Raw genomic sequence first — 22,349 nt, forward strand, 5'->3', positions numbered from 1 at the left:
TCTCATTTCACCAGGATTTTTAACCCACCCTTTTGCTCACCTGACACTTATCATCTGCTCTTACTTCAGTAATTATGTACAAATTCTCAGCATTTTCTAGATTATTTACTCATTCCCTATAAGTAAAGGAAAGATGGATGTGAAGTCAAGAGACAGAAAGCACGTGAGGAAGACAGCGGGGCAGATGACGGATCAGGAAGGCAGTGGCAGCACTGAGCAGCTCTGTCTCTCCCATCCCTCCTCCATTTCTCTCTTCTTTTCTGCTTCCGTCTCTCCCCACTCTTTCCACATCACTCCCCCACCTCTTCTCTCTAGTGCCCCTCCCCTCCGCACTCTCTGCTGTCTCCTCCCTCCTGCTCTCGTCTCCTGCACGGACCTGCAGTATATGAGAGGGTCTCCAGGGTCTAGCTTCACTGCAGTTTAGAGGAGGGCAGGACGGCTGTTTTAGTACGATGCGCTGAAAGGATGGTGCACCAAGAGAAACGCATTTACCAGGTGTGTGGCTTTGTGTTCATGTCGGTGTGTAATTCTGAGGGTGTAGCATATGTGAGATGAGATTAACAGATGAAAGGTATCCATCATGGGTGTGCTGTAGATAGTCAGCCATACTGGATCAGTGAATGTGTGAAAAGGTAGAGGGTGTATTCATAAATGATTTCTACAGGCACATCTGTGTCTAAACATATCTTCGGTAAAATTTGAAATCTCTTATTGATCCATATAGACACACAAGATGCTGTGCTCGGTTTGCCATAAATTGAGCCATTCCACATCGTACTTGTCACTGTTATTTGAATTTTATTTTTTAATATGATACTGTACTTTCTTCTGGAGGGGTAAAATAGGTTGTCTGAATCTGTGAGTGTGTAGCAAATCTGTGAGGAGGACATCCATGATGTGGGTGAGCAGGATGCAGTGTGTTATTTTAGAGAGTAAAGGCTGTTCAGGTCTTTTTACGTCACATCCTCATCTGATAATGCATCACCAAAAAGAGGGTGCACATATATGTGTGTTTTGGATCAGTTTTTAGGTTATCTGGAGAAAGGGCCGTGGCACATAAGAGAAACGTTTCCAATTCTAGAGGTGTTACTCAACGGTTGGTGATGAGTGTTACACATATGTAGTTGGGCAGTACGGGAGGAGAACAACTGGCACAATTCAATCATAGAGAATTATTATTTTTTTTTTTCATACATAATCGTGTCTTGCTGAATCGTTTAGATGAATTTCAATGTAAGGACAGCTACAGAGTGGAAGCTGTGAAAAGGGGTAACTGCCTCAGGGATGGATGTAAATTTAAGCATGGAAGGAAGAACAAATTGTGTACTAGGACGAAGTAAGCAAAGTTTAATATAAAACGGAAGATCGGAGGGAAAAAATATCAGTCAAAAGAGATTTGCCACCTACAGGAGGTAGTGGAAAATTGTAGAAAATGACTTGGCATTTTCAACTAGCAGCAGAGATGGAACAAAAATGTTTTTCTACACTTATTTTATTTTAGATTTCAGTCACTTCCCTGATGATGACATGTAAAGGTACAAATTGGTAAAAAAAAACTTTTGAGGATTTGCAGCCAATCTAATCTTGTGTTTACAATGAACAAATACCTTATATTCTTTAAAGATAAGTTAATATGTTAAGAAGAAATGCATTCGACATTGACTGTAGAAATGATTCCATCACTTCATTTTTTGGTCTTTTTGGGTAATTAAGTAACAGGATCTGTTAATTAACCAGATTAACTGGTTAATCATTCCCTGCAGTATTCCCAGTGGGGCTGTAGTCTATCCCAGGATGGTAGGTCCTGGAATTACATAACTTGTCTGATGGTAGTCATTTGATAATGAGGCTAACACAGGATAAAAGGATTTACGCTCATATACGTACATTGGGGCAAATGTGTTCAATTCATTTTTATTTATATAGCGCCAAATACAACAAATGTCATCTCAAGGCACTTAGATAATAAAGTCCAATTCAAGCCAATTGGAATTCAATTAATTGTAATCATAATTATCACATAATGTTCCCACTTCCAATCGAGACAGCATCTCTCTGAGGGGAACCTGACTCCACCAGATCTGTCCTTTTATTCTTGTAAGAGTATGTATTAGAAATGCCATTAGTTAAATATAAGACATGCAATTATCAAAGTTTAAGGTGGAGCAGAAAAAAAACAAACTAAAGACACATTTTGGAACCTCAGAATGATCACTTGTTTTGGAATCATAGAGTATATATTGGCTCTGATCTGCTCAGTTGTTCCTCCTGCCAGAGCATGACCCAGTTAGTCTATCAAGGGGAGGTGACAGTCCAGGAGCAGCACTTTTATTGATATTCTTTATATTCATGTATCTGTCTTGCTTTTTTGGCAGGCTCAGAGAAATGAGAGGGAGTCAATCAGGCAGAAACTTGCCCTTGGCAGTTACTATGACGACGAGCCGGTCATCTACACCAGCTGCAGCAAGAACAGCCCATCCTCCCGGTAGGTTTAAATTCTATGTGTGTGTCTGTGTTCGTCAGGGTTTGATCAGTCCAGCCCTTTGAAGACTGACGCCGATATTGTGTTGCATATCTGCTGCCAGTTATGCTGTTGGCCTTTGGATCTTTTATTATTCAATTTCATTCTTGGATAGATACAAGGAACACATTAATATGCCCTTGTTTCAACTAATTATTGATTCACACAACATGTGCGGTTTGTATTCGGAATGCACAGATATTGGCTCAACATCGGTACCAGATGATATTCCGCTTGTTGAGTGCAATCAGTTGGCACATAGGAAATCGTCATTGCAGTCTTGATTATATATATCAGCCACTGTTTTCTGTTGATGATGTCACATTGACTTTGCCTTGAAGCTGACAAGATTTACTGAAAAAAAACATTAAAGATTAAAATTAAAAAAAAATGTTGTGTCATGTAATGACTGAAAAGTCATTAGGCTGGTATGGCTTAACACCCAAAAGGTATTTTTGAATTGTGTGTATGTGTGTACGTTAAACATGGATTGATAAATATATAAGGTTTCTAAGGCACCTACTTTGAGATGTGAGGCCACCATAGTAAACACACATCCATCATATTGACAAAGCAATGAAACAAGAACAAAATTAGAATTTTCAGAAGAAATTGAAGGATTCTCTTGCCCCTTTTATTGTATTTCAAATCCCACTAGGTTATGCAGATCATTTAAAAAAAAAAAAAACTTAAAGTTGTCACAGCAAAATTTGACTGAATCCTCCATTTCTTAGTAAAAAATAAAACAATGGTCAAGGCCAGGAGAGGGGGCTATTCTGCAGCTTCCATCAGCTCTTAATGATGCAGTGTATCGTGTAAACTACAATCTATGAACTCAACAAATAAACTGTTTCAGTGCAGATGGCAGCACCTATCCTATGGAATTGTATTCAGAAACAGTGACTAATGAAAGGAGAGAACTATGTTGTTAAATAAGAGCAGCCCAATAAAACTGTCATGTATCTTTATGTTTTTATTGACAACAGAAAATATGATGTATCTGTGTCACTTACATCAGACACGTAGGAAAAATGCTTTTCGGAAAGCCACTCCTGTTTACAGTCCCTTCAAGTAAACAGACAATCGATGAAAGAAAGATCTACAGCAATGGGAGAAAGCTGGCATAAGACATGTCACAGTAGTTAACCTCTGTTGCGTGACGTTTTTCTGAGAGAGAAACTATACCAGGATATAGTTTAGACATAAAGAGTCTCTGCTTGAATGAGGCATCTTCCACTGAACACTGTGGTAACCATTCATATTGCTACCTCAAATTTGTGGTGTGGTTTTACTGTGCCTAGTTTCTGAGGGTGAGGAGCATACTGACCTGCAATACAATCATTTATTTTATTTTGTTATCAGTTTTTTGTTTGTTTGTTTTTTGCTTTTTTACATAAGAAAAAATTATATACACATATGCAGTGTATTTACAGATTTTTAGACAAAAGCCAACCCATCACACCTACTACTCTGTCATCACGGCAGGTCTGACCTCCAATAACTTTCTGGCACTTGACTTCTTTTCCATAAGAGCTCTACCTTATATCAACCAATGGGGCTGCCCCTCCCTAAACACTACTGGCTGCTGTTTGAGGAAGTTCAGTTCTAAATTCCCAAAAGAAGAAGTGACGCCTGATGTAAGCCAGCAGCTGCGATTGCAGTATTTAAGTCATGTGACAGCTGGAGGTAAAGTTGCATCCTCTGTTGCTTAGGTTTAACTGGAAATTCCAGCACCACCCAGTTGTGGGATATATAAGTAATTGTTTATTTTATGGCTTCATGGTTTTATTTTACTTTAGGTTCTTTTGGCTGGAGTATCATGATGGGGAATTTAATGAATGGCTTTTTGAGCACTTGGAAAAGCTGTGGTTGAGGTTTCAGATGCTGCTGTGTGACTGCTGTGAAGGATATGACGTTCTGTTACTTGATTTAGATTCATTGATACCTTCAGTTTCGTTTCAACCTGCTTCCAGGTGTTAGCTCACAGCTTATTTGGATTTAGGTGATGCCAACATCAGGCCAATTGAGTTTGTCGTTGCCCACTTAAACGAACAGGGAAAGCTCTTCCCCCAGCATGTTTTTAAAGCTAAACATGCACAGTTGTTTCATAACACTTAATATCTGCATTTCAGTAACATTAAGAATTACTGGAACAAACAGACATAAACACATCTTTCATTGCCCAGCCTATGGTAGAGTAGGTGGACAGGCATGTCCTTTTTTTTTTTTGTTTGTTTGTTTTGTTTATCCATTGTAAAGTAATTCCCCTCCTTGAAGAAATCAAGTTTTACCAAAACAGAGTAAAAACAATTCTGAGCATTTATTGCAATGAAAAATCCCCTCTGAACCTCTTGTAACCTCTGTATGCTTTGAAATAATCCCTTGATTTCCCATAGAATCTGCCACATGACGTAGAATCCAGAAGAAGGCTATCAAACTTTAATAAATTCAACATTTTTGTGGAAATTACACCTATGTCTACTTATCATTGTTTTCTTATTCATTTCAAGGATTCCGCTTATGCTGGAACCTTTTGTCAATATATTGTCAGGCCTTACTGCTTCCCGTTCCATTCTTCATAAATGTGTACACAAAATTATATTCAAATGTTTTTGGGATCATCCTGTCACAAGATCTGCATGTTGTGACTTTTTCAATCTGAATTGTGTGACGTGTGTTTTTCCTCTCAGGCTGCAGAGTGGCGTGAACCTGCAGGTGTGTTTTGTCAACGACAGCAGCAGTGACAAAGACAGCGATGCTGAAGACAGCAGGACGGAAACCAGTCTGGACACACCGCTGTCACCTGTGGTATGCACCTGTCGATAGTTTCCTCCTGTCAAGCTAGTCTCATGTGTAATAACCACATGAGAAAACCACACTGTCTGTTGCATCATAATATCAGTCACCTTACTTCCTGTACAGAGCAAGCAGAGCTCGTCACTGTCAGACCGAGACACTGCAGAGGAGGACTCGGATCCTTTAGATGACTGCGGTGGGTTTTGGAGGGTGCAGCGAAGGCTGCAGGAGGAGGCCCGGGTGGCGCTGGCTCTGGCTCGACCAATGGCTCGTATGCAGGTGGAGGTGGAGAGGCAAATCCAGCTGCACAGACGTTCGCCTGTGGCTGACCTGGTTAGTCAAAGAGAAAGGGAACAGGGGATCTTTGTGGGGAGTGCTTGAACTCTGTCTTACAGGACAGTGCAATGTAAGAAGAGGTTCAGGACAAAAACGGATCCATTGCAAATGTAAAAGGGGAAATAAAGTGAGCATAGAATGACTGAAAGCAAATCTTACGGTAAACACAGCACAATAAAGATGACATAAGGGACTTGCATGGCCTCAATAGAAGGTCAGTGGTCAGGGCTTGTGTGTGTGTGACAAGAGAAAGCCCCTGAAACTGGTAAACAAGTGTAGCAAATTTGTCCAACTGTTGCTGGATAAGGTTTATTTGCAAATCCAAATAGACCAAGTTTACTTTGAGAAAAGCTAAAAACGCATTCAAAGCCATTTTGTCATGCAGCAATTTCTTTTCTGTGTGTTTGTTCAGCTGCCCCATCTGCCCCACATCAGCGAGTGCTTAATGAAGAGGAATCTGAGGCGAGGGGACATGAGAGATATGAGTCTTGGACAACTGCAAGTCATCACAAATGACTTGCACTCACAGATTCAGAGTGAGTAGATCACACGCATACATGTATGACACAAATATCACTTTTTTTGATAGATCAGATGCTTGTGATCAACCCAAAAACCAGAGTTCTGTTATCTTCCCATTATAGTGGCAAACCATTGTCTTTCTCACCATATGGCATGTTTTAGTTGGCAGGAGGAAAGAGCGTTTCCTTAAATCATGCAGATAATGTTTCCAAAGCTTTCTATTATCATTTGCCCTGGTAGTAGGGGACTGTAGTGTAGTGGTAAGATTGCCACCTTTGGTGTAGGTGACCTGTGTTCAAATTCCCTGCATGTAAGGTACTATCTCCAGTAGGGATCCTTAGGGCAAGACTCCCTTAAACCAGTAAACCGCTGAGAATAAACCTTTATCACTCTTTACAAAACCTTCTAAAATGTAAAGTGGATTATAAATTGTTCAATTTAATAATTTTAATTTTCATGTTGGCCTCCTTGATAATGGGGTAACAGCATCTGTAATGTATCGCAGGTCTAAATGAGGAGCTGGTGCAGTTGCTGCTGATGAGGGATGAGCTTCACGTGGAGCAGGACGCCATGTTGGTGGACATAGAGGACCTCACCAGGTGAACCAAATATGTCTGTCTATATCTGGCAGAGACGAGCTCTATTGAACCTGCGCACTTTAACATACTTATTGTCTTTGTCGTGACAGGCATGCACATAGCCATCAGCGGCACCAGGCGGAGAAAGCTGTGTCTAAATAAACGTGTGTCTGCACGCTGTCCAACCCCACCCCCTTCATGGACTGTTACTAGTGTTGCTATTGAAACTCCATCTGTGCTGACTATGTCTGGAGAGCACCACACAGTACATTGCATTAACACACCCATAATATGTTGCATCACATGTTGTCTGAGAAACCCCAAAACGGGTCTAAAAGGATGATGATCACTGATTTCAGTATGGGCAGAGATGAGTTTGTGAAGCCTTTTCACATCTACTCAACATGATTAATCATGCCACATTTCCTAGAATTAGGAGAATCCTCTTGACTTAATTCCATCCCTGACCTTTATTTGGCGCACAGTGATGTTTGATGTTCCAACAAGCCTTGTATCTCCTTTGTATCAGAACAAATCCTTACCTCTTTAAATGGGCTCCTTCTAAATTAAACTCAAAAACTAGTCTTTAGTTTGCCTCTATAATAAGCAACTCATTCACTTTCTGACATGTCCTCATCACCTGTGTTTCACGTCATTTATTTCACTATGAGGACTGTGTCATCGCTATTTATCACTGGGATTCATTGCAAGTATCTAATATCTTTGCTGTTGTCAGAGAGAATGATTATCATCCTGTATGTTTTAATATGATGGAGCAGATTCATGAAAGTAATTGTAGCTGTTGCACTTTTCTTGGTAATTTTTTTTTTTTTTAAACTAAAAGATATAGAATGAAAAGATGGTGGCATCTTAAGCTAAATGGCCTCTTAACAGAAATATGCAATATAATTTTCTTTTTGTTGTGCTCCATTTATTGATACTAAAGAAAAAGCTATATAAAACAAATATATCAAAAAATCATGGTCAGAGCATAATCTATTTTAACTGTTTAAAATGTTTATGGATACACTGTATGTAACTGGTAAGATAGTTTATTTAAAGGATGAAGAATATGCCTTGATGTATTTTCTGTGTTTTCACACTCGGCTTTTTATGAATGTAATTTCACGCAAAGTTAAACTTTCTATTGTCTGCTTGGTTGATAAATGTACTGTATTATGATTGTAAAATAAATCCAGAAATAAATGTTTAGAGTGTCTGAACGAGCTTTGTCCATATTTGGCTTAGGTTGATGAAAATTATTTCTTAGTGTTATTTTATTCATTTATAAAAATTCACGTTTACGAAGAAAGCCCAATGAGTTGGTGTCATTTACTTAGAAACCACTGAGAAACCACGTCCTCCCCTTTCTCTCACATTTGTCTACTACAGGACGCAAGCTGAGTTTCTCTCTGCTTTTTCACACATTCACGCTTGTGTTGACGCACATGGCCCGAGTTTTGTGGAAGACTACGACAAGCAAGAGGGGAACAAATTTACGCTGACAAAAATAACATTAGGCTGATTCAAATGAACTGATATTTATTTTATTTAAAAAGTAGCTGTGCCAAAAGGGGGAAACGGTTCAGGTTAAAATGTAGATTTCACAATGTAGTCACCACTTATTAGAAGGAAAAATCCCTAACCTAAAACGGCTTCAGCACTTTAAACTAAACTAAAAAAGGATTATAATACAACATAGGACATGATGCAACACAGCGGCAGGAAAGAAAAAAACCCAATAAGGGGCCAAATTATATCATAGTGAAAATGCCTTCCTTTACTTAATATCTCATATTTAAGTACTTTTTCTTATAAAATTCACAACAGGATCAATAATAGCACAGAAGGCATTTTAAACTTCTACCAGTTCACTTTTGTTGTATTCTACATTATTTTATATATATATATATATATATATATATATGAGAGATAAGTTTTTTGTTTCATCTTTACAAGTAAGCTAAATTAATAGGGTTGTGTTTTGTGATACAATGGATGGTGTCAATACTGGCTCAAATATTAGGCATGACTGTGTTGGACAATGACTCAAAATATCTAATGACATAATCCTTTAACTCTGCCTTCTTTGGAAGGTTAACAGTCGGTAACATGAAGCTCTGTGGTAACCACAAGATAGGCGTATAGGCTTTTTACTCTTCAAGGTTAGTGTTAATTCCAGTTTCACCATAACACTTGAGGAGATGGAGAGGGAAATGAAATGACTCAACTTTGACCTTGGACTTTCAGTTTACAGATAGGTGTCAAAACATTGCTGTACAATGAGGGAAAATCCCTTCATCAGTTGAGAGTATAAAACACTTCAGGATGTCTGAGTTGAGCCAGACTCACTCAAAGAACCTGACTCAACAGTCTTTTCCAAGATGCCGCTCATCAAGCTCTGTGAGTATTATGTAACCTGACTGAACAGTATTTATTCTCTGCAAGAGAATGGTTAGATGAAAAGATTTATTGGGACTCTGTATGTCTCTCTGACAGACTTCACCTCTGCCCTGCTGCTCCTGGCACTCAGCTGTCGTCTGTGGCAAGTCAGTCAGTCTCTGCCAGTGATGGGCAAAGGGCCGATGACCGACTCCTGCACTTTATATGCACGGACGCTCCTACAGAACATCACTGATGCCCTTGCACAGGTATGCAGCTAAATTAAGGTGAAATTCTAAACTTTTTGTTTTTATCACGGTGTTATAGTTTGGCGTTAAACTTCTCTCCTCCAAACAGACTAAACTCTTCAGTGGAATTGACTGTGCAAAGCAGAACTTGGAGCTGAACATGGAGACTAGCACACCGTCTGTGTGCACACCACTGGTATGTGCTGAAACTTTACATTACAAGTCATTAATACTGAGATTATTTATATTAAAACAAATTAACATTTGAGAGCTCTTTTGCTGCAGTGGGTTTGATATTTTTTGTTTTTTGTTTCTTTTCCTTTATCTGATTTTTTTTTTTATATCCACTTGTCTCACAGGAATCTGCATGCCCTGGAATCACAAAATCACAATTTGACCAGGTAAAATGTTGTGTTTGTGTTGAAATTTAAAAAAATAATAAAAATACTGTTTTAGTTAGCTCTTATGTGTGGAAAATATGTTTTGATTATTTATAAAAAGTCACATTATTCAAGTAAAGCTCTATACTGCACTCAACAGACTACAGATAGATAGATAGATAGATAGATAGATAGATAGATAGATAGATAAGTACTTTATTCATCCCAATTTGGGAAATTATTGTGTTGCAGCAGCGTACAGTATAAAAGATATGTTGACAATTAAAGTAAAAACAAGCAGATGAAATGTCAGAGCTGTTTGTCATCAGTTCTGTTTTGCTGTTTTCCCATCTAGGAGTCATGTGTGACGAACATTGGGGAGGATCTCAGCCACTATTACAAATTCCTCACAAATCAGCCAGACCCTGAAAAATTACTTGGTCCAACTGTTCTACTCAGCCTCAGAGAACTCATGGAGGTGAGACATTACACAGTATATAGATTCATTGTCAGTGCCATTTCATCACCATTTGCTCCAACACAATTAGAATTGAAAGACAAATGTTATGGGTGCTTTTTGATGTGACACACTTGAATAACTAATATTGTGAAAAGGAAGAATCCCAAACTTCCAATACTTGAATAAAACTATAAAAGTATTTATTTTGCTATTAACAGAACTGCTTCAAGGGGTCTCTGCCAACAGACTTGGCCTTAAAGGAGGTAAGACAGCAACAAAGAAATGTGCTCCTCATTAAGACAGCAATAAAAATCATAAAGATATCAAACATAGCTGATTTTCATAAATTCATAATTGCGCCTCTGTTTCTCTTTAAGGATGATGGGGAGCGAGCGAGTACCTACAACGAACGACTGAATCTTTGCAAAGTCCTGAGAGGCTTCCAGGTCCGCACCATCACAATCAACCGAGCCATTAACTACATGAACTCTAAATGAATCCTCGCTTTACAGAACCACTCTAATCCAAATAGCGCAAGATAAACTAGAGTAACAGTTGCATGTTACATTCAAATAATCTACCTGTGGCAAAGAACACTGATGTCTAATTTATAATTTTATAAGGGTACATATTTATTATCTTTGTATGAGCATGACTTTCTTTTGTTTAACATCAGAGGGATGTGTGAGTTTGTGCTGTCTATTTATTCTTTTTCATTCTGGACTATTTATTTTGAAACTATTTATTGCAATGTATTTTACTTGGTTCTAAGAATCACCAAATAAACATTTTCCTGCATTATACCTGCTGGTTTATCTTTTTTTTCTCCAACTGCTGTTTGTCCTTTACAATTCTTCTTTTTTTTTTTTTTTCAATTACCGTGAGATGATTGTTTATTGTCAGATTCATACCTTAATTTCAGATCGAAAGTTACAGCTATTGATCACACTGACCACATTCAGTGACTAGACTTAGCAGCATATATTGCCAACACTGAGAAGTATGTGTAATTTACAGGAAAAGGCAAACTTGTCTTGATTGATGGTCTTGAATTCATTAAAACAAAATGTAGCTTCCGGACCCATAGTAGTATTTGTCCATGGTACGCTGCAGACATGCTTGCATTTTCCTATAACCACCACGGTGCTTCATGCTGGACAAACACAGAATGCAATGGGGTGGTTTTTTTTAAAAAAAGAATCACACTTCATTTGGGAAGTCCACTGTATTGAAAAGGGTTTGATACTCAGAAGGATGTTAAAGCCATGTAGAATTTGGCCATTGTCTGGATTAAACTTTTGAAATTGGGTTTTTGCTCCTCTTGTCTTGGTTTTCATACATGAAATGCTAATTACTTCATCAGAATCTCAGACACTATGTTTGTAACTGAAAATGAATCCTAAGGCTGTATCAGACCATTGTATCCCAGCTTCTGCATTCAGAATTTAATTACATATGCAAAAATATATACTGGATTCTCCAAAAAATTCCAATCATAAGCAGAATCCTTTTGAGCATGTTAATGCACCTCATGAATTGTTTCATATTCAAGAAATTGAATATGAAACAGATGTTTCCAAGGTACAGGTAAGCTGCAGGTAATTCTTGATAACTGAGGAAAGAAAATAGATGTTTTGTTTGGGTTTAGTTTCAGTTTTTATTCCCTCTGTGTCCACTGATGTGGGCACACATGACATTTGTGGTTGCCGAGGTTGAGAAAGACCTATGATGCATTTGCTACTGAGACACACTAAAGTTTGCCTAAATAAGAATATCATTGCAAGGCATATATAGGTGAGACAGAATGAGCGAGTCATAGAAACTCATGATATTATACTTTCTTTAATGGGTGTCTCTGTGTAGAAACCATTTAAGCCCAACACACAAGTAAAACATATACTTTGTCATCTTTTAGAATTTGTTTGGCCTACTGACATAACACTTTGTTCTCTCATCTAGATTTAGGCTGCTTCCAAACTTTTTACATGTGCATAAAGTGTTTTTTCCCCACTTTTTGTTGAACTGTAACAAACAAATGGATGACAAACTGTGAGTCAGCTCACCCAAGCATCCAAATTCATGTAATGGATTTTGTTGACAAAACTCCTTATACAACTTGCATAAATCTAACCCTATGAGAACTTTGCATATACATATTCAAAATACTCTTAAATTTATGAATGATTGAAATTTCCACCAGCAACTAAACATTTGTCGCTAATTGATATAAAAGATAAATGTAAAATCATCACACAATCAACACAACTTTTCAAAGACTGAAGGATTACCTCAAATTCCATGAAACCTTTTAAAAACAAACTGCTATTGTTTATTTAAAATTAATCATTTAAAGATGTTGTATGTTGACTTCAATGTTTTCTTTACCTGTGCTGCACTTATACTCACTGACCACTTTAAGTCCACCTGTGAAATATTTTGCAAGATTTGCAGTTTTTGCTGTAAAAATTCTATCTATCCTATCTATTCTAAATATCTAAAAACAAAAACAAAGCAATTTTGATGTATCTGCATTAAATAGTAACAATTTCCCATGAACAGATTTCAAATCGGTTAAAGTAATTATTCTTTTGGGAAAAAAAGAGAGGAGGAAAAAAAAACTCTTAAAACGCTTTGTAGGCTCTTCAGCTCCAAAGCTATGTCTAAGATCTTCGTATTCAGGATGAAAGAACTTCTGTATATGACCCAAGATTATTACAGAAACCCAAACTGTGAGAATTCTCTGTTCACACATTAAAATATTAAGCAATAGCTGTTGAGAAGGGAAATTCTAACCAAATTCAGAAGAAAAAAAAATAGGGTTTGGTGGGGCTTGGAAAAGATTACCATAACATACTGGAAGTAGAGCTTTGGGGTCATGAACCTAGGAAAAGTTTTCACATGACTTTACGACAAAAAAAATTGTGTCGAATAAAATATATATATAATAAGAATATTTAGGGGAGGGGGGGTCCAGGATATGACATTCAAGGGTTGGCCGATTTAGTTCCGAATGACCCTCAAGAAAAACCTGAAAGAAAAAAAAAAAGTTAACAAACCTAAATTGTTCAGTTAAAGCGGCAGTAGGCAACTTTTTTTTAGTCATATTAGCTTGAACTGTCATGGGATTCTGGAAGTAGAATATTAAATAGGCTGTTTAGAAAAAATAACGAAATCTGTAGCTCCCTCTGAAGCCTGTAATCATGCTTGCAAAAACCGAGCGCTCCCGGCTGTTTTTAACCAATCACGTTAGGGTGGAGGAATCCTACCTGTCAATCACAGCTTGTGCACACGCTGCTGAGCGTGAGTCTGCCCCAGCTTGTGTGCGCTCACACTGGTGTGAACTCACGTGCACAACCTCGTCCACAGAGGGGGAGGGGTTTGGGGGGCGATTCGGAGCTTGTTAGAGGTTGGGGGAGGGACCTGAAAGTTGTATCAGTTCGAATTTTCCGACTTTAGACTCGCAATTTTGAAAACCTGCCGACTGCAGCTTTAACTTAATTTGTTTTGCCGTGGATGATGGAAACTAAATCACTTTGCAGCTGACAGACAGAGCTGATGCAGTTTTAGCACCACCTAACGGGAAATTAAGTATATAGCATGGATGTGGAAGTCAAACAAACTCGGCGCCCAGGTGCGCTTAAAGACGCTCAATCACCTGCAGCTGTGCTCCTATTTCCAGCAGTGCAGTGCCGCGTCACTCCTCTCAAACGTGTCTGAGAATGGACTGCAACCTGCGACAAATGGTTTCTTGGTGGATTGTCGTGTCTTACTCAGTTTTCACTCTCACGGAACCTCGACTCGTTGACAATCGAGGCTCAAGCACGCCAAACGTTCAAACTCCGGTCAGGACGCACGGAACAAGCCAAAACGGGCTGTCAGCGGTCCAACAGCAGCAAAGCGCGGAGTTCTATGTGCGACCTCGACCTGTCGTGGTCAAGTGCTATCCAGATTCGATGGAGATTGTGGTGCAGGCTGACCTGTTTGATACGGGCCTTAAGGTGGACGGTGAGCATCTGAGGTTGGGTTTGAACTCTTTGAGGGAGGGCAGTGAGTGCGGGGCGGTCCAGTCAGGAGAGGAGGAATTCACCATCCTGACCTGGCTCACCGGGTGTGGAACCAAACTCTCTGTAAGCACTATTTCTTTCGAGGTGCAGATTCTCGTTTTTGGCTAATGTTCCCTGCTGGAATGATGTTTTTAAGTTGTACTGAGTAAAATGATTTAAATCAGTCAACAGAAGAGAAGATAATCTATTCCAATGAGCTGATCTACGCACCTGAACCTTCCCCTGACGGATTGCTCAGACTGGATGAAGCAACTATCCCAGTTGAATGTCACTATGAGAGGTGAGTCCTGCACATTTTTAAAAGTGGGCTACACGTGTTGCGAAAAAAATAAATACATTATTATATTGCTGTGTCTTATTTGTGTTGTGTCTTTTGAATGCCAGATTAAATTGCTAAGTGTTCTGTGTTTGTTTTAGGAGATACTCTGTGACTTCTGCTTCCCTGCTCCCCACCTGGATTGATTTTGTCAACACGGTCTCTGTAGATGACCAGATAGACTTCACTTTGCAAATCAGAACTGGTATGAAAAAGCAGCATTGGTGGAGAATTTTTTTTATTTATTTTTTTCTTGCTGAAGAGGAGCCATGCACAATTTTCAGACTACTTGTATCAGAAGAGTTATAAAAAGGTTGGTTTAATTTGCATAATTCTTTTTTGTAGGTGACTGGCAGTTTGAGAGGGGATCCTATGCATATTACCTAGGTGATCCCATTAATTTTGAAGTCTCTGCCATCATGGGTAACCACATGCCTCTGCGAGTGTATGTTGACCACTGTGTTGCCACAGCAACTCCTGATGCAGAGGCAACATTGAGACATGACTTTATTGAGAATCATGGGTAGGTTTCAGAGGAAAATTCTGTCCTGCAGCAAGGAGAAAATCTGGATTTCCACTTCTTTTTGTGGTTTCTTTGAACTAAACTGCATTCTTAACCCATTGTCTTTTGTCTTTGCCATACCAGATGTCTTGCTGATGCTTACCTGACAAATTCCAACTCGCGTTTCCTACCAAGAGACGAGGAACACAAGCTGAGGTTCCAGTTGGAGGCCTTCAAGTTCTACCAAGAGCCCAGCAACCAGGTCGATGTTGTTTTTCTCTCCTTTGACTTTCTCTTTTTTTTATATAGAGGAGGCAATAAGCAACTTTAGATTAATGTATCACTTTGCAATGACAGTTCTGACCTGGTTTGCCCTAATTTGTCTATGCCACTACTTGATTGCATTTTACACCAGCATCTCTCCCCCGCAGGTCTACATAACATGCTATGTGAAAGCTGTTCTGGTTACTCTGCCTGTCGGTCCTAAAAACCGGGCCTGCTCTTTAATTGAAAACAGGTAATATGTTAATCAACTGTAGATTTAGCAAAGGTCAGTTGTCTTGGGCGACATCAAAAAAATGACACCATTAAACCCCATGTAATCTGAAAATGTTTTTTCCTCCATTAAGAGTTGATTGAAGTGCATTACAGCATTTTCACAAAAGGAGTTTTATTGAAAGAATTGTGAAATGTTCTCCTCCTTGTCCAGATGGCAGTCAGTAGATGGGAGTGATCACGCTTGTAGAAGCTGTGATATTTCCCAACCGGCTGAAATGCCTTTAGTCACTGAACCTCCTAAAGCTACCTTGAGCACTGAAGGATGGCCCTCCATGATTTCCCAGGAAAGCCTTTTCAAAAACAAAGCTGAACATCATCCAGCCAGTAACATTCGTTACCATCTAGGATCGCACAACAGCCCACAAGTGAAATCCTCTACTAAACTAATAAAGAGAGACACAGATCACAAAGAACGTGAGTACAGTTTAGTAGTACAGTATAGTACCATGTAGTGAATTCAATTTTTTTTTTTTCCCACTTTTCCAGAAATGTTGCTAATAGCTGTTTGACTGTCATGATAAAACGCATTAAATGAAACGCACTAAACAATGCATTTGTTTTTTTGAGAAACTCTGAATATATTATCTGCAGCTGAGGAGGATGTTGCACGTTTCTAAATGAGACTCTCTGTGATTTGTTTTGTAGAAAAAACCATCCAACTGGGACCCCTTACTGTACTGCCATTATGCAAATATGTCACCAATGGCACAGAGTCCAAAATGGTACTTTCACAAAAGAAAAAGACAACCTGAGACTTGGAGCGCCTGACTTGAGTGTGAGGATAAAGTGATTACACTGCTGCAAACAAGTTTGGACACAACAGGAAACTCTGCGAATGTTGAGATTAAACAAATTTCTTATGAATACGTTGTGCCTTGTATTTTTTCTTTTTACCTTTTCAACCATCCTCTTAGAAACATCACTGACCATCTGCTGTATATTTTTGTGACAATAGTTATTTTCTGACATGTCTTTTTTGTCCAATAATTATCTCACGTTTACTTGAAAGAAGTGAATATCAAAGAATGTAGTGTTGTAGCTCTAGCACAAATAATGCTTCCTTAACAACTGAAAATATTACAGTAACATGATACTAGCTGTTGGCAGTTGAGAAGATGTGCAGACCATGCTATTAGGGAGCACTTCCTTCCATTACTACCCACAACCTAATCATGTACTCACTGTATCGATTATCTCTGAAGGCTATGATGGAACAAAAAGTTGGATATATTTGCCAAATCCAGTAAAATGATTACTCACAAATCTGGCTGTTTCTTTGAAAATTGCATAAATTCTGTATTATTTTACCTAAGGTTGATGTTCATTTAAAAGCTTATTGCAGGTCGTCAATAATAGAAGCGTAACTGTTTTGTGTGTTACAGCAGTATGACCAAACCTTTCAGTTTCAGCAAAAGTCTTTTTTCTTTTTTCAAATGGGCAGCACTTTGCACTCATTACATCCTAAGAACGGATCCACCTAGATGGACGTCGACCAAACCGTTGCAGCCTTTTAAGCGATGACCTTACTTGACCCACGAATCTACACGAAGTGGAACCGCAAATGGAAATTCCTTGTGCTTATCCCAGAGGCAATGCATGTCGTCGGGTGCGTCAGCACCTCGGACAGCGCCCCTCATTGTTTTCATTACAGGGTGTGTCAAACTCTGTCCAAGGTCCTGAAATATCCAGCCACTTAAGGCTGCTTTCTTTGACGTCCCCTCCCACTTTTCGGTTTCGGCGCCTGTTTACTTCCATAACAAGTGAATGAGCCATTTTGTTTACGACTGTTTGAGGGACGTTATCAGTACGCTCCCTAAGTGCATAATAAATCATAAGACCAAAGAAGTTCACTCGAGTGTTCATATCATGTTGCAGGGTGTGCATGTACACTTTGTTTTGTGATTTTCTCCACTGAAGTCTTGTCTTTACTTTATGTGAACTCGTGGTTGTTAGTTTTGCTAAATTTTTTTCAGTGTTTTACACGTCCTCTGGGCATGCGGTGGGTCGATGATGGCTCTGCGTCAGTGTCTCAATCCAGGCATCTTTCAGCGTAACCCCCACACGTAAATGGTCTCTCCTGCATTCTGCTTTTCAAACGACACTATCGACTTCAACTTGATCATCTCCTCACGTTTGAAACAATGTTCTTCAACAGATCCCAGGCACTGACGGTTTTAACCGTTTTTCTTCTCGATCGCACACTTGTTTATTCTATCCACAGATGTGGACAGGACATTTGCCGGGATGATCAGGTCTGCTGCGCACACGGGAACACAACAACCGCTCCTTGTTGCAAGCAGTTCGTGGACGAGACTTACTACAATATCGCCATGGTCACCCGGAAACTTTCCGGGGTGCTTATTATGCTGCTTCTCTTCGCAGTGGGATACTTTGTCCAGAGAATGCTGTGCTCAAGATCTAGCCAACACACTCCGCCACGAATTGGACAGCCAACTTCTACCACATCCCAAGAGCTCCTCATGGAGAGCTATACACTGGGCAGCTTGGTTGATCCAGCTCCTGCTCCTCAGCTGCCCACATACGATGAGTGCAAACGTCTGCCGACTTATGAAGAAACAATCCGGGATGGGAGCCAAGGAGGACCGGGGTCCACTCTGGGAATAGCTCCATCACGGGGACGTCATTTGGACTGAGTCAGGGGATTATTGTTTCGACACTTCAGAAGTAAACTTAATCGATGTGGCAATAACAAAAATAAGCCATACAGGACATTCTACCTTACAGGCTGTATGATTGACATACCTTTTTACTATTCTATCACTTAACGTTCCATTTATTTCAAAGAATGTGTTTCCAAGCGAGTGCTAAAGTTTCAATTTAGTGAAGGCTCCTTACAATCAAAGCTTGACCAATGTTAACAAATGGTTTATACTAAAAGAAAAATACTGTAAGAAACAACTTTATTCTCGCCAAGTCCCTTTGAGTGGCGCGAATTTCCTTCCAATATGACTTTTATTTTTGTCTTCTGGCTCTTTCATTGGTCAATAAATGACCAAAATAATTCAGAAAAGATATGTAGGTAGGAACTGCGTAACTTATGTAATTGTATTTTGGGAAGTAAACTAACTGTATGTGTGGAAATAAGAGAAAGATAACATCAGTCGTATCTGTCATTAAAACCTAATTGCACTTGTCTTTGTTGATTTTTTTTTTTGGCCTATGCTGACATTGTGATCATCCTCTGGACATACAAGCTGACAATAAATCCCATTTGAGCCCTATTAGTTGATGGATTAAGTTAAACATAACCAAATAACGTTCCTGTGCAAACCAGTGTCAACATTGTTTATAGTCATAATGTACAGAAACAACCTTAATGGTATCTTTGCAACATAATCTAGGGCTCAATGCACTCCAAGAACAGGTGGACTTTAGATTAAACCAGCTGGGAAAGTGTCTTCAAAACACAATTTATTGTTGCCATAAATTAATTTTAGAATACATTTAGAACAAAGTAATTTCCAATTCATTTGTCATATTGTCCATTTGAAAATAGCACAATATTTAAATAAAATCTAATGTTTGTTATTCGATCGCAGGTAGTGCACTGTTTCCTTGATGTTATCTTTCACCGCACCCGCGGGGAGTTTGAGGGGAGTTTGACCATTTGGACCAGTCGTCTGAAGGCCTCTTCAACTCCAAATCCCGTTGAAGCGGAGCAAGGCTGAACGAACCAATCCCGACCTGAACAAATCTTTCTCAAGTTAAACCTGTCTTTGAGCTCTGTGACAGTGAGTGCGCCGCTCATGTCCTGTTTGTTGGCGAGAAGAATCAGCGGGCGGCCAAGCAGCTGGTCACTCTGCAGCGTGTTTTCCAGCTCCTTGCGCGCCTCGTCCAGACGTTTATTGTCTGCGCTGTCCACGACGAACAAGACAGCTCCGGCGTTCTGGTGAAAGTCCTGCCAGTGCTGGCGCATCATTCCCTGACCACCTACATCCCACATGGTAAGGGCAATGTTCTTCCTGCTCTTTCTGGCATCGAGCATTTCTACGTTGAAGCCAATTGTCGGGACGGTGGTGACACACGCGTTGTGTTTCAGTTTGTAGAGAAAAGTCGATTTTCCAGCATTGTCCAAACCAAGCAGAAGAACTTGTACTTCAGGTTGCTTGGATACAAGATGACCCATGGCGACGCGGACAGACACAAATCCTCTACTCAAATGGAGTCGTCAATCTTCCCCTTTGACGCAATGTTTGCATAGTGCGTTGCCCGGAGTTTAATGGATAAGCCATTAGCCGCATGCTGACTTTAATGCTGTATTCACCGATAAGGCGCCACACCAGGGACAAAGTTTGCATGTGAACACATCACAAGTTCAGAATTACACCATGTTATTGCCACCGTACACGCTATAAAGTTCCACGCAGAGTGACCACCTTAAACGTAGTCCTATATTAACTCACATTTTGTGGGAAAGAGTTCAATAAAAGCACAACGTTGTACAGTCAGATAGTCGATTTTGTCAAATATAGCACAAAGTTGTTGACTGATAACCCGTGTTTTACTTTAAAATACTTGTGTAGGTACATTGGGTAAGCAAAACGCTTTGGGTTCAAATTACAAGATAAGAGGGATACATATTGACTGAAAATGAATTCTTGACTCTGTGTGTATTTTTAGATAATCATTTAAGGGCGTTATAATTGGCCAGTTATTATGACATGGACAGGCCAACCACTGTGCACGTCATGTTCTTGGGATGTGATAAACATGTGTGTGAGTGGTGTTTTAGGCGTGTATGTAATAGACCTATCTGACAAGATAGAGCTTAAAGTCTTGGACCATTCAAGGTCATACATTGTGTAGTATGAGCAGAGTGGACAAGTACAAAAGGAACATAGATTGTTTGGAAAAATACAGAATATCAATACATAATGTCTAAGAACAAAGCCAATTATAACAGCATCTATTGCATGTGAGATCTATAGGTAAACAGAATGTACAAGTTCAACTTGATTAAGAAAGTCTTCACCTGCTAAAAATAAATAAATTCAGATTCTACGATCTTCCGTACAAAAAATAAATAAAGTAAAAAGTTCGTTTTAGGATACAGACAGTTCTTGTCCAAACATTGCGTTGCCTTTAAATGTTAAATACCAAGTGGATGTTGCCACCCCCAGCCTTAGCATCACTTTCTCCCAAATCTAACTTTCTGATGTTCCTGTGTTTCAAAGAGGATCCTCGAGGAAGCTCTAACAGTCGTCAAGGTGGGTCAACACCGATCGTCAAGCTATACCATTCAAACTTCCATAAATGCAAGAGAGAAAAAAAAATCAATTTTCAAGCACTTCTTTGGGTTAATAACATTTCCTTTAATTAACAAAAGGAGAAACAAGTAAAATAAAAGAGAAGGAAAAATAAATTACGGCCAGTCAGCCATTTGAAGAGTCAGTTTACACTGAAATGGATTGAACCAAAATGAGCTGTTAACAGTACCCATAATTTCAACTGACTTAATCCAAGCTCCCCTCTTTTATTCAATCTACTTCACATTGTTTAGGTTTTTGGAAAGTAAATTGTCTTATATGTTTCTAGCCCAAACTCCTCAGCCTTCATAAGCTCAGTCATCTTAGAAACAACACAGCCTGATGTGACACTATGTCGCCAAAGAAAACTTTGTGAGAAATGTCAGATTACCCACAAAAATGCTCAATTGAATACAGGTCTGCAGCCAACACCACCCCATCACGGAAATCATTTAAGTGTTAAGTTGACACCAACTCAACGCGCAGCACTGTGGGTGCGCCATGAAAGCGCGCCCCGGCTTTTAAGAACCCAACTAAACAGTGGCATCTGCTTCTCCGGAGACGCCAAAAGTAAAGGGCACAGAAGTCTCCCAGTCACTAGATGTCTGACTGATTCTCCTGAATAAATCGTGGGATTTCACGGTAATACTATTTTTTTGTATCAGGATCTGGTCCATTTTTCTCTCGGCTTCATCCACACGCCGCCGGTTGGGTTATCCATTACGTACACCAGTCCGTCCGTGTCACGTCGACTTTGAGACCAGGAATCGGAAGCTGATTTCTCCGGGGTCCGGGCAGAAGGGTGCAGACAGGTCACCTGGGTGGTCACCTTCTTCTGAATGCGGACAACGGAGGCTGGGGTCGAGCATACATTCGCTTCCTGGCACATGTCCATTTCACCAAGGCGCTGGAAAATCACGCGGGCTTCAAGGGATGATTTTGAGCCGTGCTGCCCCATGTTTTCGAGAACTTTAAATGATCCTTTACAAGGTCCAAACGAACTGAACGGAGTTTTTATGTTCTTTCTTTGAGCTGGCTAAATGACAGGTGATTTCGACTGCCGTCCACTCGTCTCGCTTATAAAGTAGGCCGAATCCACTCAAAGCGGAGTAACGCGTTCCGGTAAGACTGGAGTGTGACGCGTTTGCTTTATGACTTATTGGATTCCCAAACGATGGTCTTATGCATTTGGATCAGCTTAAGTTAGAGCTATTCTGAGTATCCCCACCTGCAGCAGACCGTCTCTCGACATTGACACCAGTGAGCGGTTTCAAGTTGCGCGGTTTCAAGTTGACCCTGCATGCCTGGCCTGGAGACAGTGCTATTTGTGACCCAGCAGAGGCATCACAGACACACTTGTTTGACTTGTTTTCCTATATCAGTATGTTTACACAAAGCTACCCTTTGTGATTCTTGACG

General features: G+C 39.7%; 4 protein-coding genes across 4 annotated transcripts; 3 read left to right on the forward strand and 1 right to left on the reverse strand.

The window, feature by feature from the left end:
• The first annotated feature begins 353 nt into the window (after nt 1-353).
• Nucleotides 354-7,976, forward strand: LOC142398332 (schwannomin-interacting protein 1-like). The gene is made up of 7 exons (XM_075482293.1): nt 354-495; nt 2,376-2,485; nt 5,212-5,329; nt 5,444-5,650; nt 6,066-6,189; nt 6,681-6,774; nt 6,864-7,976. The coding sequence occupies exons 1-7, from the start codon at nt 466-468 to the stop codon at nt 6,913-6,915; spliced, it is 735 nt and encodes a 244-aa protein (XP_075338408.1). The 5' UTR covers nt 354-465; the 3' UTR covers nt 6,916-7,976.
• A 1,161-nt stretch (nt 7,977-9,137) lies between these two features.
• LOC142398335 (interleukin-12 subunit alpha) lies at nt 9,138-10,940 on the forward strand. Its single transcript, XM_075482294.1, has 7 exons — nt 9,138-9,156; nt 9,253-9,404; nt 9,493-9,579; nt 9,743-9,784; nt 10,119-10,241; nt 10,442-10,486; nt 10,601-10,940. Exons 1-7 carry the CDS (start codon nt 9,138-9,140, stop codon nt 10,718-10,720), a joined length of 588 nt encoding a protein of 195 aa, XP_075338409.1. The 3' UTR covers nt 10,721-10,940.
• A 3,002-nt stretch (nt 10,941-13,942) lies between these two features.
• On the forward strand, nt 13,943-16,477 carry LOC142398336 (zona pellucida sperm-binding protein 3-like). The gene is made up of 8 exons (XM_075482295.1): nt 13,943-14,350; nt 14,452-14,567; nt 14,705-14,808; nt 14,949-15,126; nt 15,250-15,367; nt 15,537-15,622; nt 15,815-16,077; nt 16,309-16,477. The coding sequence occupies exons 1-8, from the start codon at nt 13,943-13,945 to the stop codon at nt 16,413-16,415; spliced, it is 1,380 nt and encodes a 459-aa protein (XP_075338410.1). The 3' UTR covers nt 16,416-16,477.
• A 2,632-nt stretch (nt 16,478-19,109) lies between these two features.
• Nucleotides 19,110-22,117, reverse strand: arl14 (ADP-ribosylation factor-like 14). The gene has a single exon (XM_075483452.1). It carries the CDS (start codon nt 19,808-19,810, stop codon nt 19,253-19,255), a length of 558 nt encoding a protein of 185 aa, XP_075339567.1. The 5' UTR covers nt 19,811-22,117; the 3' UTR covers nt 19,110-19,252.
• Between the last annotated feature and the right edge of the window lie 232 nt (nt 22,118-22,349).

This window comes from Odontesthes bonariensis, chromosome 14, assembly GCF_027942865.1.
Source record: "Odontesthes bonariensis isolate fOdoBon6 chromosome 14, fOdoBon6.hap1, whole genome shotgun sequence".
In the NCBI taxonomy this organism is placed as follows: Eukaryota; Metazoa; Chordata; class Actinopteri; order Atheriniformes; family Atherinopsidae; genus Odontesthes; species Odontesthes bonariensis.

Bases quoted from the DNA above. Each gene is read 5' to 3' on its own strand.
- LOC142398332 (XM_075482293.1), top strand. From the start codon at position 466: ATGGTGCACCAAGAGAAACGCATTTACCAG. The intron at 6,190-6,680 runs GTGAGTAGATCA...AATGTATCGCAG, and splicing joins CTTGCACTCACAGATTCAGA to GTCTAAATGAGGAGCTGGTG. The intron at 6,775-6,863 runs GTGAACCAAATA...TTGTCGTGACAG, and splicing joins GACATAGAGGACCTCACCAG to GCATGCACATAGCCATCAGC.
- LOC142398335 (XM_075482294.1), top strand. The intron at 9,785-10,118 runs GTAAAATGTTGT...TTTCCCATCTAG, and splicing joins CAAAATCACAATTTGACCAG to GAGTCATGTGTGACGAACAT. The intron at 10,242-10,441 runs GTGAGACATTAC...TGCTATTAACAG, and splicing joins GCCTCAGAGAACTCATGGAG to AACTGCTTCAAGGGGTCTCT.
- LOC142398336 (XM_075482295.1), top strand. From the start codon at position 13,943: ATGGACTGCAACCTGCGACAAATGGTTTCTTGGTGGATTGTCGTGTCT. The intron at 14,809-14,948 runs GTATGAAAAAGC...TCTTTTTTGTAG, and splicing joins CACTTTGCAAATCAGAACTG to GTGACTGGCAGTTTGAGAGG. The intron at 16,078-16,308 runs GTGAGTACAGTT...TTTGTTTTGTAG, and splicing joins AGACACAGATCACAAAGAAC to AAAAAACCATCCAACTGGGA.
- arl14 (XM_075483452.1), bottom strand. From the start codon at position 19,810: ATGGGTCATCTTGTATCCAAGCAACCTGAAGTACAAGTTCTTCTGCTT.